This window comes from Cotesia typhae, unplaced genomic scaffold (assembly GCF_013202065.1).
Source record: "Cotesia typhae breed Kobodo isofemale line unplaced genomic scaffold, CoteBio_Ctyphae contig_34, whole genome shotgun sequence".
Lineage (NCBI taxonomy): Eukaryota > Metazoa > Arthropoda > Insecta > Hymenoptera > Braconidae > Cotesia > Cotesia typhae.
Window position 1 is genome coordinate 1,266,069 of NW_027423742.1, and position 17,236 is coordinate 1,283,304.

At 33.7% G+C, this 17,236-nt stretch overlaps 2 protein-coding genes across 2 annotated transcripts in view; one reads left to right on the forward strand and one right to left on the reverse strand.

Moving 5' to 3' along the window:
* LOC141526507 (uncharacterized) overlaps nucleotides 1-17,236 on the forward strand; it is a 1,028,588-nt gene that overhangs the window by 843,939 nt on the left and 167,413 nt on the right. The window lies entirely within an intron of this gene.
* LOC141526488 (uncharacterized) lies at nucleotides 1,005-1,960 on the reverse strand. The gene is made up of 2 exons (XM_074241523.1): nucleotides 1,336-1,960; nucleotides 1,005-1,261 (listed from the first exon to the last, which is right to left on the reverse strand). Exons 1-2 carry the CDS (start codon nucleotides 1,646-1,648, stop codon nucleotides 1,005-1,007), a joined length of 570 nt encoding a protein of 189 aa, XP_074097624.1. The 5' UTR covers nucleotides 1,649-1,960.

Genomic DNA, 17,236 nt, shown 5'->3' on the forward strand with positions numbered 1-17,236 from the left:
TGTTTCTTTCAATGTCTTCAAGAATTGGGCTTGCTCCTTAGCAATGAACGAATGAGGTAGAAGAATTTCTAACTCACTACAAAATTTTTCCACAAATTCTTCTGTAGGCTTAATAATAGTTTCTAAACTACTTCTCGGTTTTGATATCCAATATTTATATGTAATATTCTCGATTTCCCGGTCCTCAAAACATTTTAGTAAAATTTTATTCAACTCATCGACCGCAGGACAGTTTTTACATCCACCTAAATAACACTGAAAAGATGGATTTTCACATATAATCATGCTCAAGTAATCGCTGTAGTGTTTAATGGGCTTAGCTATGTTCCTTGTCAAAGAATAAATATTTGCACCTAAAATAACAGTAATTTAGTAAACTTAAAATTCACGCATTTATAATTATTAATTAATTTGATAATTACCAAGCATCATTAACTTCACGTTTTGATGAATCGTACACACGCAGATGGTGTGTGTTCCACTTGCCCCTGCTAACACACAATGTTTTGGTCGCAAAGAAGCGAATTTTGAAAATCCAATTCTCGCAGTAGGATTTATTTCACAGAAACATTGGTATAATTCTTTTAAGTTAGACAGGATAAGTCTTTTTGGACGTGTATCCGATTACCATCATCACTTCGAATTGATACAAAGTCTTTCATACCGGGCATTTGAGCACTATACTCATCATCGTTGTAAAAATTTTCAACTTTTAATTTTACCTGATCAGTAATTGTCCTCCCTATACAAAAATGTTGAGTAATTTAGTTTTCAAGTGTATTTAAAACATCGATTTTACGCTACCCATACCTAATTTCGATTCAGGTGTAGAAAGTAAACCCGTTTCTTCAACCAAATTTTTGCTACTCTTGACAAATGTCTTGATGTATTCATAGTTTCACAAATACGTCTCTCACTCCATTTTACAGGTAATAATGTTAAAATTTGTATTTTCAAAGACTTATCAGTTTCTTTATCGTTGAATTTATCATACAACATTTTAATTAGAGAGCGAAAATTTTCACCATCGTCATCAATCGATTCTTCATCTGAAGAAGAAAGCAAAACTTTTTAAAGCTGTCGGATACCCGATTTATTTTATTGTTCAAAAATTGATTATCATTCAATTTCTTCGATGGAATCGGTGATTGATTTAACAATTCTAATGCATGGTTTATTACGGGTAATTGAGTTGCAGCGCTAACTTGGGATCCTGAGCTTGATTGTGATGCTTTGGGTTCGCTATCAAATGACATGGAACCTTAAAAATAATAGTGAAACATATAGCTACTAGAAATGTATTCAAGTAACGTATAAATAATTTAAAAAACTTACGGAATGATAAGGATAATGGGAGATCCATGGCAGTTGTATTACTATCATTATCAGCCTGATCATTGTTGTCATTATTGTCACTATAGTTGTCTTCACGGTCACTTACATCAGCACTAGGATCATTACGAGCATTTGTTTGTTGCTTCACTAACTCTGAAGCTTTTTTTCGACATGAACTGCATAATAAATAATTATCATCTAATCCTAACGTTACTTTCATAATATCAGTCGCCGGACGTAAACCAATTTTTTTAAAATGAGATTCCAACTCAAAAGGATTACAACACCGATCAAATACCTTTTTTGACGCCATAAAGACAAATTAAAAAAGCGCTTATAAACTAGAGAAATTATTTATTTATACAACAAATGTAATGACAATCTTTTATAAAACACTAGATTGCACAAAAGATTTATAGGTTATGTTTTAGATCTCAAAATGAAAAAGCCGCACTTTTAATCAAAACATACTAGCTTATAGCATCTAGTTTACTGGCTATAGGTAAGTCGATAATTGTTATCCCTAGTTTATCGATCTAATTGATATATTAAAATTTGAATCTTACTAAATACAGTCATCGATGAAGCCTCTAAATTGTGAATATAATGCCGTGAAATCGTTGAATTGTATTTATCTCATTATATAAATAAAATTTATGAAAAAAAATTTTTTTTCCATTTTTGAAAATTTAACAATATTTTTTCAATTGAATAAAAAAAATAGCAAGAGAAATCGGCCCAATCTGGGTTCTACAGAGATAACTGTGGAATTGATTAAAGTTTATTTTAGAAAAAAAAAAATTAAAAAAAAATGTCAAACTTCGAAAAATCATTGATTTTTGTCAAAAACTGAAAAATTCCATATGTATTGACTTACAAAAATTTTTTAATATTTTTATCGGAAAGTACATCTAAAAACAAAAATTAAAAAAAAAAAAAAGGTACCTAAATGTTTAGTTTTGAAAAAATTATGGCTATTTGAAAATAAAAAAGCCATTTTTTTGAAAAATTCATAACGTTTTTGGAGTTAGGTAAAAAAATTCAAAAAAATTCTGAGAACCGTTTTTTATAGGGTAGAAAAGGATGGAAAACTTTCGGCCAAATCGAAAAGGGTCGGGGTCAAAAGTGGTCGATTTGGCATGGAATACCCCATATATATATAGGAGCTGTTCTATAGATAAATTGACTCATCACGAAATCCCGGGAACCATCGGACCTAGAAACTTGAAATTTGGTAGGAATTATATTTTTGCCCTGTACATGTCAGCTAAGAACGAATTTTAAGAAATTCCATCCCCAAAGGGGTTGCAATTCCATCCCCAAAAGGTTCATGGGGGTGTTAAAAATGAAAAACTCCCGTTTTTAAACTGTAGCTCCTATCAACTCCAATTTTGGTAGGAATCTTTTGTAAGAGATGTAGAAATAATCTATACACGAATTTTACGATATCTCACCTCACAGAGGGTTGCGGGGTGGGTATTAACAATCAAAATTTTTAATTTTCAAGCTGTAACTCCAACAGACTCCAAATTTTGCAGGAATTTTCTGTAAATGATGAAAAAATAATTTATGAACGAACTTTACGATATTCTACCCCAAAGAGGATTGCGGGGGCGTTAATAATGAAAAATTCCCGTTTTTCAACTATAGAAAATGGGTGTTAACATAAAAATTTTGAATTTCCAAGCTATAGCTCCCATAGACTCCAAATTCTTATTTAAAATTTTTTTCTTCGTGTCAATTATTATTCATTTTTGAAAAAAGGCCACGCAAACATCATTGTGATTGCACATTGAAAGTTACAATGAATATTAGCTGGAATAATTTCATAAATATCAGGTATATGCTTATTCGATAAAATTTGGAATTTATGAAAGTCAAAACAAGACTCTAATCTAATTTTAACTTTAGATCGAAAAATACAATTTTATAAAATGCCCAGTGAAGCGGGCGGGTAACAGCTAGTCTAAATATGTTTCTTTTATTTCTAGTTTGTTGTGTAGATCTTCATTGCTAGTGCATGGTGGTGCTTTACATATCATTCTAAGTGTGTTATTCTCTAATATTTTAATTTTTCTCAAGTTACTATCACATGTGTTACTCCACATTGGAGCCGCGTACAGTAAAATTGGCTTTATGAAGCTTTTATATAATATTAACTTATTTTTAAGCTTAGTTTACTATTTCTGCATATAAGTGGAAGAAGGATACCTTTTATTTTGTTTGCTTTTTCACATGCATAACTTATATGTTCTTTAAATGTTAATTTCTTATCTAGTTTTGCCCCTAAGTATTTGACATGATTCTTTGGTTCAATTTCATGGTTGTTGACTGATATGTTTAAATCTTCAAGTTTAATTCTTTTTTTCTTAAAGTTTTTACTCTTTCGTTAAATATAATTCATTCTGTTTTTTTTTCATTTATTTTAATTTTACATTTACTAAATAATTCTATGGTTTTACTTAGTTGTTCTTGTGTTAATGTTACTGCGTTCTGTTTACACCATGAGGCCACGAAGCGAGCAGTGTCATCAGCAACTAACGCAATTTGGGTTCTGGGGTTTTTGGTATTTTATTTATAAAGTACATTGTAACGGAGTGATCGTTACCCATTTAAGCTCTTTTACCTGCACTCGTCTAATTACCGACGGATCACAGAGTGCTGTGATTTTAAACCCTTGTAGGCATAATTTTAGACTCCTAAGTGAGTCCCCAAGGTGGAAGTGTCGGTGTAGTGAGAGTGGGGAGAGCAGAGTGAAGAAGAAATGCACCAACAAATTTTGGGTAAAATTTTCATTGTGATTGAACGATCGAAGTAACAACATCGCAAAAAGGTTTAAGTCAGGTAATTATTTTTATTCACTTGCTCTTGTGGAACGAAGCGATGAATCTTGATAAATTTAATGCGTGCTAGGCCGAATGTCAACTCGATTAAGTTTAATTAATTTAAGAAATATTCTAATGCCAATTTGATGTTCTATAAAGAAATATTATCTGAGGAGATATCAACAAAGTGGTGATCAAGGACGGTGCCACCTAAAACAACATCTCACCGAGAAGAAAAATTGGAGAAAAGACGAGAAATCCAGGAGTTATAGCGTCGAGGGATTTTAGACAAAAAAACCCAAGGAAACTTCAGGTACAATGAATACGTCTAAATAATTTCTCGGTGAAGCGGCATCAGCCAGGCCTTAAGTCGGCTGAAGGTCATCGCTATTTCGCGTTCGGTCACAATCATTAGTTTAATAAAAATTTAATAAATTAATTTTACCAAAATTCAAGTAATTGGTCGAAGCAAAATTTAAGTACTCGTTGTTTAATCAAAATTTAAATAATGAAATTTAAGTAAAATATTAAGAATTAATTTAACTAAAATTGAAGTAATTAATTTAACCAAATTTAAGAATTAATTTAACTGAATATTAAGAATAATTAACGAAATGGTTAAGAACAAAATTTAGTAAACTAATTAGAATAAAGTCCGAATAAAAGTCAGGTTAAAATTAAGTATAAATTGAAGAACAAGTCAGAAATAAAATGCTAAATATTTGGTTAATAATACCAGGAATTAATTCAGGTTATTAATTAAACACGTGGGCAGGATCTGGATTAATTTTACTAGGAATTATTTCAGTTTGTTATTTCATGATTTTGGTATCACATGAAAAATTTGATCTCTGGTAATTGAGTTTGAGTAAAATCAGTTAATTTTGTGTCAATTACAATAATGGAAATAATTGATAAGAATTCATTGATAAGAATCAGAAAGTAATTGTTAAAATAATTGTTAAAATCATTTAGTTAAAAGTAGATAATAAATCAGTTGTTAATTTCACTTGAAGAAAAATTCAACAAAAGTTTGGGAGAGGGTCCGCTATCTTGTCTCGAGCGAAAACGCTGAGTAAAGGACACACAAGGTCGAGACTAAAAATCTCAAGCCGTTATAAAGTGAATTTAATCTCCAAAATTAAAATAAAATAAATTCTAAGTTTCAAGTAACACAAAGAAAGTGAAATAAAGTAATTTAGTAAACATAAAATAAACTCAGTTATTCAGAGACAAATAAAATAATTTAGTTAAAATTAAATAAAATAAAATCAATTGACAAATTCTTAATTCGGAGATTAAAACTAAATAAATTAATTAGTTAACTCTGACAAAATGATTTGGACAAGATTGAAACAATTCAAGTAAGTGAAATAAATTACAAAATTCGGCAAAATGAAATTCGAAGAAAATAATTTATAAAATGAAATTAAATCAATTTCAATGAGACAGCCTTCAGTCAACGTTCGTACTAAGCAGGCGTATTTTTTGAACGCTCCGTTCTACGAGTGTATAGTGCTGTTATTAGTGTGCAAATATATTGTTAACTTCAACTGTTAGAAGAGTGTAATAATCCGTGAAACTACGCCTTTACATATAATCATATCTGTACAACGCGGTGAATCTCTGTACCAAGAGATTTATTAACCGTCCCAATGGTAGCTTCACGAAACTATACCCAAGCCCTCTTAACCGAAGACGTCCCGTCCAAAGAACAAGCCATCATCTTAGACTCTGTCGATGGTGTATAAATCCACGAATATGCAGTCGCATTAGGCAGCAAGATAGGACCAGAAAACATCCGACATCTCTCAAGGATCGCGAATAACCGCATTTGTATCTATCTGTCAACAAAGGAAGCGACCGACAACCTCATCGAAAACCACAAAACAGTAAAGGTGAGAGACACTGATATGTATATACGGCCTTTAATCTCTCGCAATAAAAGATTAATTTTGTCTAATGTTCCACCAATAATCCCCAACGACGTTATCATTGCCAAATTAAAGGAATCCAAAATTAATCCAGTCTCAAACATTTCAACGCTCCGTGCAGGATTAATCATTCCTGGATACCAGCATATACTAAGCTTTAGACGACAAGTATTTATTAAACCCGAAGAAGCTAACAACATTCCCACACTTTGGAAAATAGACTTTGAAGACACATCATATTACATATATCCCTCTCTTGACACAATGCTTTGTTTTAACTGTAAAGAGGAGGGGCATTTGGCGAAAGCCTATCCAACGAACACAAACCCCCAAACGGATGTAGATAAATGTTTAAACCTCCCGCTTAACTGACATGCAAGTCACCATACTTACCTGCAGTGGCCCTTTCGTAATTATGTTACTCAGGCGTCACCACTGTGGTTTTTCGAAAAGTTGGTATAGAGAGATGAGGAAGGAGGGCTATGCTTTTCCTGTTTTGGTTTTGTTGGTTATCTTTTGATTGTTTTTTTTTTTGAAAAGGATCGCTCTGATTTATTATGTTAATTCAATTAATTATAATTACTCTAACATTTCTCATAATTATTCTTTTCTAAGTTAATTACGTACATTTCAATAATTTTCTGTTATCATTTGCAATTCTCATCAGTTTATATTACAAATGAAGTAAATATTCAAGAACTAAATGAACACGTGCTGGACGCGTGCTCAAGCTTAAAATATTAATCTATAATTAATAAGTGAATCGATAATTAAACAACATTGTGTGTAAGGAAAGTGGTGTTATTTAATAAATAGTGTTATTTTTTATGAATATTTTTTTTTTAATTGTATCTTGATTCACGCACACCAGGTCCTCTTATTACTCTCTCTTTCGCATATTTCTCCCAGGCAATTATCATAATTTAAACAATAAAACTAAAACGACAACGGCCTCACACTCTTCACACAAAGTTGTGGCCTCTCAAAAACCTAACTTCCCCTCTCTGCCATCTAGAACTCCAACTCTTATTGTGACAAACAACACCACAAGCCCACCCACGGACACCAACAATACAAACTCTCTCATCAAGTGACCAAGGTCGGATGGATCTTCGCAATCGTCCGTGCTGACCCAGGACCAATTATTCACAAAACCTAAAACCACCGAACAAACAAGACTAGCTAAAAAAGTTAATCCAGATCCTCAAAGTCTTTCCTTACCACCTTCAATCGAAGTGGAAATGCAAAGTACTCCTGCTGATTTCCCGCACTCGTATATACAACTAGCTAATTTCCTAGAAGATGCGCCTAAAGTCAAATGTATTGAAGAACTCTTAGCAAAACACAATTTCAGAGCAGCTGATACTGTTGTGATGCTAAGAAAGCTGTATCTCCATCTCGAGAACCGAAAACAAAAACATCGCTTCACCCGAGTTATCAACAGAATCGAAGGAAATCTTATTGATGAAATTTCTTCACAAAGCTCATGCGGCTCCATTAGCAACTTGATGGATCTAGAGGAGACAATATCCGACTTGGCTCCAACAGACTCGCAAGGATCAATCTAACTACTACTCAAACTCCGATATTCTTAACCCCTGGCTTTCTGTAATATTACCTAACCTCAATGCTTATCTTACAGTGGAATATGAACGGCTTCTTTGCGAAAAAGAATTCCTTGAACTTTTAATAAAAGAATCTGATTATGACTGTATTTGCCTACAAGAAACCAATTTCAAAAAAACTTCTGCGCATCCATCCGCGGATACCAGGCGGTGCATAATAATCCTCCTCGAGGAGAGCCAGCGGAGGAATAGCAATCTACATTAAGGACAAATTAATCTCAGAAACGCTCCATCTTAACATTCATCTAGAAGCAACAGCCGTGAGATTGCGAGCAGCTCACTCATTCACTATCTGCAACATTTACCTACCAAACAGCAGATCATTGAATAAGAATGAACTACTGGACTTAGTCCACCAACTGCCCACACCATTCATCATTTGCGGTGATTTTAATCGTCATAACTCATTATGGGGATCTGAAAGTACAGATAGTCGAGGCAAAATCATAGAAAGTTGGTACAACGAGCTTGACACGGTTGTTCTCCTCAATAATGGGTCAAGCACTCACTTTGACGTTAAATCAGCTAAACAAAGTTCCATTGACCTCTCATTTGCTTCATCTACCATCGCAAGTGACCTCGAATGGACCGCCCGTGAAGACAACTTCAGTAGTGACCACTACCCGATTGAAATCGACTTCCAAAGGATTAATAACGAGGCATCATTCCTTCCCCAAAAATGGTTAATAAAAATGCTCACTGGAATCTCTATTACAACATTCTTATCGGCAAGAAACAGTCTCTCCCTGAGCCTTCGTCTTTCATCAACATGACAGCTAACGAGATCATTACACCCTTTATTGATGCCGTATCCGCAGCAGCCAACGATTCCATCCCCAAATCATCGGGGGTAAAGCGCCAAAAAACTGTACCATGGTGGAACCCAGAATGCCAAACCGCAATCAAAGCCTCTAAAAAAGCATTTCGTAATTACAAAAAGAATCCTACCGAAGAGAGCATGATAGCGTTCAAAAAAAGCCGAGCTGTGGCTTGCCGTACCGTAAAATCAAGTAAAAAAGACTGCTGGAACAACTTTATCTCTACAATAAATGATCAAACACCCCCAGCAACTGTATGGAACAAAATCAGACGTATTTCTGGTAAGCATTCTCCCCTTCACACACCGACCATCACGGACTCTAATGGCGAAATAATTGACGACACCCAGGAAACTGCCAACTTCCTGGCAGAAGCATTCGCATCAAATTCCAAAAGTCCCAATCAAAGCAAAAATGAGTGCTACACCATACCCAAGCCACCTCTGGAAGATGAACCAGCATACAATCCCGACCCTATCAACAACCCCTTCACTATCCATGAACTACTGCAAGCTATCTCCAAGTGTCATAACTCTAGCCCTGGACCCGACGGTATTCCAAACGGTTTCATCAAGAATCTCCCCCAGGCTTACCTCGAGTACCTATTGGCAATCTACAATCACCTTTGGAAGTCACACTCTTTTCCCGATCAGTGGAAAGAAGCCACGGTTATTCCAATCCTGAAGCCATATAAAGACCGTACGAAAACATCGAACTACAGACCGATTTCGCTCACCTGCAATCTCTGTAAATTATAGGAAAAAATGATCTGCCAGCGAATCAAATGGCGACTCGAAAAAGAGGGATTGCTCTCACCCCATCAGTACGGATCACGTAATTTCAGGTCTACCATCGACTACCTAGTCAGCATCGAAGCTGATATCTGCGAGGCCCTTGCAGACAATGCTCACCTCCTCATGGTGTCTTTAGACATAGAGAAAGCGTACGAGATAACATGGATTCCCAAAGTTATAGAGATTATGATATCGCTAGGATTTTCGGGCAATCTTATAGCCTTTATTACCAACTTCCTAACCCACCGTAGCATGAAAGTAAGGATCAATGGAACCCTTTCCAACCTAGTCTCCATCAGCGGATTACCTCAAGGTTCAGTACTCAGCGTCATTCTCTTCATAGTCACAATCAACCATGCCCTACAAGTCGTACAGTCTCCACTTCGTGGGCGCCTGTTCGTCGATCACTATTCATTAACGTGTTGGGGAAAAAACATCGAGTTCACCTTCCACATTGTTCAACAAGCGCTGAACAACCTTCAAACTTGGGCAGAAAGCTGCGGCTTTACATTTTCACTGACTAAATCGGAGTATATGATAGTCGGAAACCATAGCAAACCAAAAAAAGAATCTCCAACACTATTTAAATAACCAACCTCTACAGAAACCGGATGCAATTAAAATTCTGGGACTTACGATCGATCAAAAACTCACATGGAAGGCCCATGTCGAAACCTTGAAAAACGATTGCCAAAATCGCTTACGTATTATAAAGGTCTTGGCAGGAAAGAAATGGGAAGCAGCACCGAAGCCCTATTAAGAATATACCGAAGTCTCATCAGACCGAAGTTCGACTATAGGGCCATACTTTATGATTCAGCTAGCCCCTCGCTGTTAAACAAACTTCAAACCGTCACAAACTCTACATGCCGTATCTGCCTTGGAGCCTTCAGAACTAGCCCGACTTACAGCCTACTTGCGGAAGCTGAAGAACTCCCTCTATCTATCAGAAGGAAAGAACTTTGTCTTAAATATGCCCTCTCTATATCCACGACACCTAAAAACCCTGCATTTCACTGTATCTATACAAACGCTGCACCCAATCACTTCCTCGAAAGCTCTACACCTCAACCAGTCAGGATTCGAATATCACAATACTGTGCAGAACTTGGAATTACTCTACCAACTGTATATAAACGTTCTCTAGGGTTCCATCCTCCGTGGCATTCCTTAGATATCCCCGTAAATATGGAACTCATCGACCATGATCGCCTAACAATAAAGCCAGAGACCTTGAGATTACTCTTTTGCGAGCTCCGTGAGAAATGTGCACCCTGTGTCGAATACTACACCGATGGTTCCGTTATCAATGGAAAAGCGGGATATGCAGTAGTTTCCAACTCTAACACAATAACGACAAGACTAGCAAGCGACGATAACTCCATCTTTACATGTGAAGCAGCGGCGATTTTACATACACTCGAAATAATCGAAGAGCGACAAGATACCGCAAATAGCATCATCTTCTCTGACTCAATGTCTTCCTTAAGGGCTATTAAAAACCAGTTTAATAGCCAGATAATTAAAAAAAAGTTATCTCTTTCCTCAAGAATATATCTTTGTTCCAATTAATATAAATTTTGTCTTTTCATGTAGTCGCTAATGACCTAGATGTCACAAAGCGACTTGTAAATAAATACAATAATAAATAAATAAATAACAATTTCAATGAAAATAATTAAGAAACATTATATAATAAAATTTGGCGAAAATAAAATCGACAAAGAGAAAATTAAAATTGTAAGATACTAGGGCGTAACGAATATTTTGTCGGCAGATTATTAAGACCTCTGTCGTCAGATTTTAATCTATTCATACAAGATACGAATACCTCTTGATATTAAATATTTATTGTTATATTGTTAAGAACACGGTAGTAAATTAGTTAAGAATTTTAAAAAGGAAATTAACCTCGTTAGGAATTTGGATTAAGAATGAATGGAAAATTTATTCAAGAGGAAATTTGTTAATTAAAACTTAATTTGGATTTAGAAAATTTATTAATCAGATTTAATTTGAAAAGTAAAAGTAAATAATGATCTTAGAAAATAATTAACAAAGTATGGAAAGGTTAATTAATGTGTTTGAATGATAATAATTTTATTGTGGTTGCGTGTGGAAAATAATGAAACTATGAAACTATAAAACTGTGAAATATGGAAAATTGTGAAATATGGAAAATTATGGAAATATGGAAAATGGTGGAAAATAATTAGAAACTGCGGTACGGTCGCTCCATAAGAGGGTATCGTTGGGAATAAGTAACTATGATAGAAACCGCGGTATGGTCACTCCATAAGAGGGTATCGTCGGGATTAGGAACTATGATAGGAAACCGTCGTCCAAACGGGAATAGGACTTAGTGTTAGGTGTTAATTAATTGTAAGGGGAATATTATTGTCATGGGGTTGGTTAAATAAAATTTCTTATAAAATGAATTTCTTTGATAATTTCTGTTTCCTTTCCAGCAATCTCTCACGACCCTGCAGAACTTACTCCATGCTCTGGTCCAGTTTCTGGATACTGTGTCTAAAAATTCAGTGGCGCCCTAAATAAATTAAGGGGTGAGCAAAGAGAACGAGTGAAATTTGTCAAAAGAGTCTCATCCGTTTTAACATGAAGAGTATTGGGCCGAGGATTGATCCTTGGGGAACTCCTGCAACTATGCTTTGTTTTCGTGAAGTTATACCGTTTACTACTACTTTAATATGTCTATTTGTTAGGTATTTGTTGATCAATTTCATCAAGTATTTAGGAAAATTTAGTTCTAATAGAATGTATATTAAGCCCCTGTGCCAGACGGTATCAAAAGCTTTTTCTATATCAATTAGTACGATTGCTGTGGATTTCTTTAAATTAAAATGATTTGAAATATATGCTGTAATTCTTACAAGTTGATAAATTGTACTTCTTTTTTCCTTGAAGCCAAATTGTTCACCTATGAGTAAATTTTTTTCTTTTTCAAAAGTTTTTATTCTGTTTAGAATGATGATTTCAAAAATTTTACTTAAGGATGATAATGAGCTAATGGGTCTGTAATTTTGTGGAAATTATTTGTCTTTTTCTGGCTTTTAAAAAGCCAAGACATTCGCTGTCTTCCATTCGTTCGGAAAATATGATATTTGTAAACACCTGTTGTAAATGTATGTTAATTGAAATAAGGCTTTTTCGGTAAGTTTTTTAAAGCAATGTTTTGGATGGGGTCTGGACCAGAAGCTTTTCTCGGCTTCGTACTTTTAATGGCTTTGGCTATTTCGCTTGCGGTTGTGAGTATTATTTCATCTGTATTTATTGTGTTCTTTTAAAAAGTTACTGTATGCGTTATTTACTATTGCTTCTGTCTCTTCATCGCCATCATCTTCAGTGATATGATAGACTGACTCAAAATGTTCAGCAAGGACGTTTGCTTTGTCGTAATCAGAGAAAACAAGTCCAGTTCGTCCGTGTAAAGTTGGCATACTGGTATCAGACTTTTTGTAATGATTTTGCTGTTTGCTACAGAGTATTATTGCTAATTTTTAGATTTTCTAATTTTTATCCCAGGATTCGTTATTGTGTTTTTTTAATAGCTATTTTGATATCCTTAGAAAGTTGATTTCTCAGTCTTCTAAAGACATTCCGGCCTGTTTTTGGGAAGCTCGTCTTATTTTGTTTCTTTCTTCAATTAATTTCACTATTTCATCAGTGAGCGGTTTGTATTGACTATTGTAATTTATTTTAGGAATAGTTTCTTCTAATGCATTGCTGATAGTTTCAGTGAGATATGCGACTTCGATATCTATGTTAATTGGTGTTTTGAATTGTCTACTTAAATTTAAGTTGGAATTTATCATTTGTCTGTATTGCGGTCAGTCAGCTTTTTTGTAATTTAGTTTAGGTGTTCTGGTTAAAGTGATATTTTGTCGTAGTTCTAGGTTTAATATTATTGGTAGATGGTCGGAGTCAAGTTCGTTTATTGCATCTATTTTACTGGTGTTTTTAAATATCGCGAAATTTACTGTTGATGGTATCCACCATTAGTTGGATACAATATAAAGTTATCTGGTGCATCGTTCTCATTGCATTTTTCTTCTTCACTGTCGTTGTTGTGCACACCTTGCTTTCTTCTTCTTTTGCGAGAGATTTTCATAAAACCATCGGAGTCCGTCATCTCGGTGTTGGCGGCAGGTCTCATAGTTGAATATCTGCTGAGAATCTTGGTATAACGTTGCGTTGAGGTTTTAAGTTACTGAGTATAGATGTGTTCGGTTCGACGGATGAAGCTCGAATCTTGTCTTATCATGATCATTATCTGTCTATCACTGTGTCACAGCTTTTGACGCTACGGTTTTTAAAGGTATCGAGTTGAAAGAGGGAAAAAAAAGGCGGCTGCCAATCAAAATTTGGGATTGATTTCCCTCCACTACGTATTTGAAGTGAGGACTGGCTACTCTAAGAGATTGGCCCGCTACCTTCCACTCAATAGTTCGGAGAATTGGAGGCAGTGAAGCAATAGAAAACGTTTATTAGTCCCCACAAACTTCAATAATGTTGGTGACTGTTTACTATGATCTTTTTAGTAGATTTCATAGAAATCTAACTATTGGATTGGTCCTCATGACGGAACTTTAGAAAAATTTCGTTATTTTCTGACTTAACTCGACGAGCTGAGTCAGAAAATCCATATGGTTCCAAAGTTTACATATGTACACACACACACACACACACACACACACACACACACACACATATATATATATATATATATATATATATATATATATATATATATATATATATATATATATATATATATATATATATATATATATTAGGTGGGTCAAAAAAATCAACTTTTTTTTTTTTTTACAATTAATACGGAAAAATGGGTTACTAGGCACCTTAAAAAAATTCTCACCAAATATGAACTCTTAATTTTAATAGGAAGATCCTCCGCGTCGCAGTTTTTCATTTTTTTCTCAGTCCAATAGAAAAAAATTCATTCCTCATCATTAATTGGTCGTACAGAAAAAATTTTTTAAGAATTTTGTAGGAAATTTAATGCTCTACAAAAAAGGTATCTTATATTTTTTCCGTAAACCTCACGATTTCACTAATATTGAAGATTTAAGATTGATTATTTTAAGTCAAATGTCACTTTTGTTTATGAATTTTATAACTCGACAAGAAATGGCTATTATTGAATGGGCAATAGAAATTTTTGTAGCAAATTAACTGCTCTATAAAAATGGTATCTTACGTTTTGGCGATTAAATTAATCGTTCAAAAGATATTCATCATCAAACTTTCATGTATATCGATTTTAAGAGTTTTTGATTAAATAATAGAAAAATTTCAATTTAATCTATCAGTTTTGAGAAAATTTCATTTTTTGTCTTTAATGTAAGTATTATTTGAATTTTGTTTTCAAAATTTTTATTCAATAATTCCAAACTTTTTATTTTTCATCATTAGAAATCACGATCATGTTGTTTTTTTATAACGTCTTCAAAACGTCTTAAACAATTTTTCCACTACAGCTGTATATTGTCCTTGGGAAAATTTCTTCTGTAGAGAATTTTTGTTTTGTATTCTATTTACTCTGTTGCCCTTGTGAACTAGCGCCACCTACATTTTTCTTTATAGTTATATTGTTTTTATTTGTTTACATTTTCTACAGCATTTCTAGTGTTTCCACAAGTTATGATCTTGTATATGTGATAAAACGATTAAATATTTACAAATTTTGCGGTCACTACATAAATTTATATATTTATCGAAAATATGAATAAGGAAATTCATTTGATCGGAAAACCCATGCAAAAATTTCAGAACGTAAGTTGCCAACAGTGAAAAGAGGTTATGAGCGTTTTTTTATCAGCTCAAAGTGTTAAAATGTTCTATCAAACAAAGTGCTAAAAATGCAACTGATCAAGTTATTGAACTATGGAAAAACAACCAGATTCCGACTAGTGGATCAACTAATGTAATACAAAAAATTCTTCGCTATCATAACCGATGGTTGAAATTGCAAAAATCTTTTGTGCGATTTTGTGCGAAAATCATCAGCCCAAAACAAAAATGTAATAATATTTCAGAATGAAATCAAATCATTATTTGATATTGTAGATCATAAATCAATAAAACCGCTTGATAATGATATTCGTGAACTATATTCAAATCAAAAAAGTGATACCCGGAAAGAAATTCTTTCAAATAACCCAAATAAATTAAACAGTACTATGAATACGATGGAAGTAGATGAAAGTCGTGAGTATTTACAACATTTAATTATTATAAATTTTAATCAGAATTGAAAATAAATTAAATTGATTATAAATTATGAATAATAAAGTATATTATTGTTTTTCTAATTAATTATATCACAAATTTCAATATGTTCGTAGATGAAAAATAAAAAACTCTTTGTGTTCCTTATTTGATGTCAAAATGAATGAGTTCCATATTTTTGCTTCCATTAATTAAATAACAACGCTTATTTTAGATTTGAATCAACCCTCAACCAGCCATGAGATTGTTCGAAGTGAGGAATCAGAGTCATCTTCAACCCTTACATTAAGTCAAGCTACAAATTTCGGTTCAGATTTAGAGTATGTGCCTCAAATACCGACAACATGAGCAAAAATAAATATTCTAACTCCAGAGTTTATCTCAGCGCTCGACAGAGCTAATGTTAGTAGTAGAAATGCGATGTTCATTATTGCTCCAGTTCTATCAAGTGTTGGTGTTAATGTAGAAGAAACAACTCTTAGTTATCGAACAATTCAACGAACTCGCATGCTCTTACGAAAAGACATTGCTATAGGACTAAAAGATAACTTCAAAGCTCATGATAAATATGTCGTGCATTGGGATGGGGAAATACTGAATGACATTTCTGAATCGAAATTTGTGGATCGATTACCGATTATTTTGACTGCTTTTGGTACTGAGCAGTTACTTGGAGTTCCAAAATGAATAGTGGATCGGCAGAAAATCAAACAGCAACCATCTTGTCAACGTTAAATCAATGGGGTATATTAGTTACATCAAGGCGATGTGTTTTGACACGACTGCGGTTAATACGGGTAACTAATCAATGATAAAATATTTAAAAGAAAATTATATTTTCATCGTTCTAGTTGAATTGTTTTCATACATTAATTAAATTTTCGACACGTGCCCATTAGTTATAATTCTTTATTTATTTATAGATTTTAAATATGCGTTACAATTTTTATTAAATACAGAACTTAAAGTGTAATTATCTAATTTTACTATACAGGAATCCATCATGGTACATGTAAAGAAATTGAAAAGGCCTTAGGAAAAGAATTAATTTGGTTACCATGTCGCCATCATATTTATGAGATCATTTTAAGGAGTGCATTCGAAGTCTATTGGCCAGTATCATCCGGACCAAATGTTCCAATATTTGGCAGATTCAAAAATTTTGGGACACATTCGATAAAACGAAGTATAAATCTGGTGTTGAAGATAATATTGTTGCTAATATTATTACGAATGAAAAAATAATCTCTCTTCATTTATTAAGCGATACTTACAGGTATTATTTAAATACAATTTTAAGTGTAGAGGATAATTTTTGATTTTTACGAATAATTGATTACTTTTGGTAGTTATCGCAACCCCGAGATGACTATAAAGAAATATTGGAAATGTCATTAATTTTTCTGGGAGAAATGCCACGAGAGCAAGTTTTCTTCAAGCGTCCTGGTGCAGTTCATCATGCAAGATGGATGGCAAAGGCAATTTATTGCCTAAAAATGTTTATTTTTAGAGATGAATTTGACCTTTCTAAGAAAGAATTGGATGGTCTTCGACAATTTTGTATTTTCATAGTTATGGTGTATGTAAAAGCTTGGTTTTCATCAACTTCTGCGACTTCTGCTGCTAATCACGACT

What these genes read in the sequence shown, in the direction of transcription:
- LOC141526488 (XM_074241523.1), bottom strand. Translation starts at nt 1,648, where the DNA reads ATGGCGTCAAAAAAGGTATTTGATCGGTGTTGTAATCCTTTTGAGTTG. An exon ending in CCCATTATCCTTATCATTCC is followed by an intron (nt 1,262 to 1,335) that starts GTAAGTTTTTTA and finishes ATTATTTTTAAG; the next exon opens with GTTCCATGTCATTTGATAGC.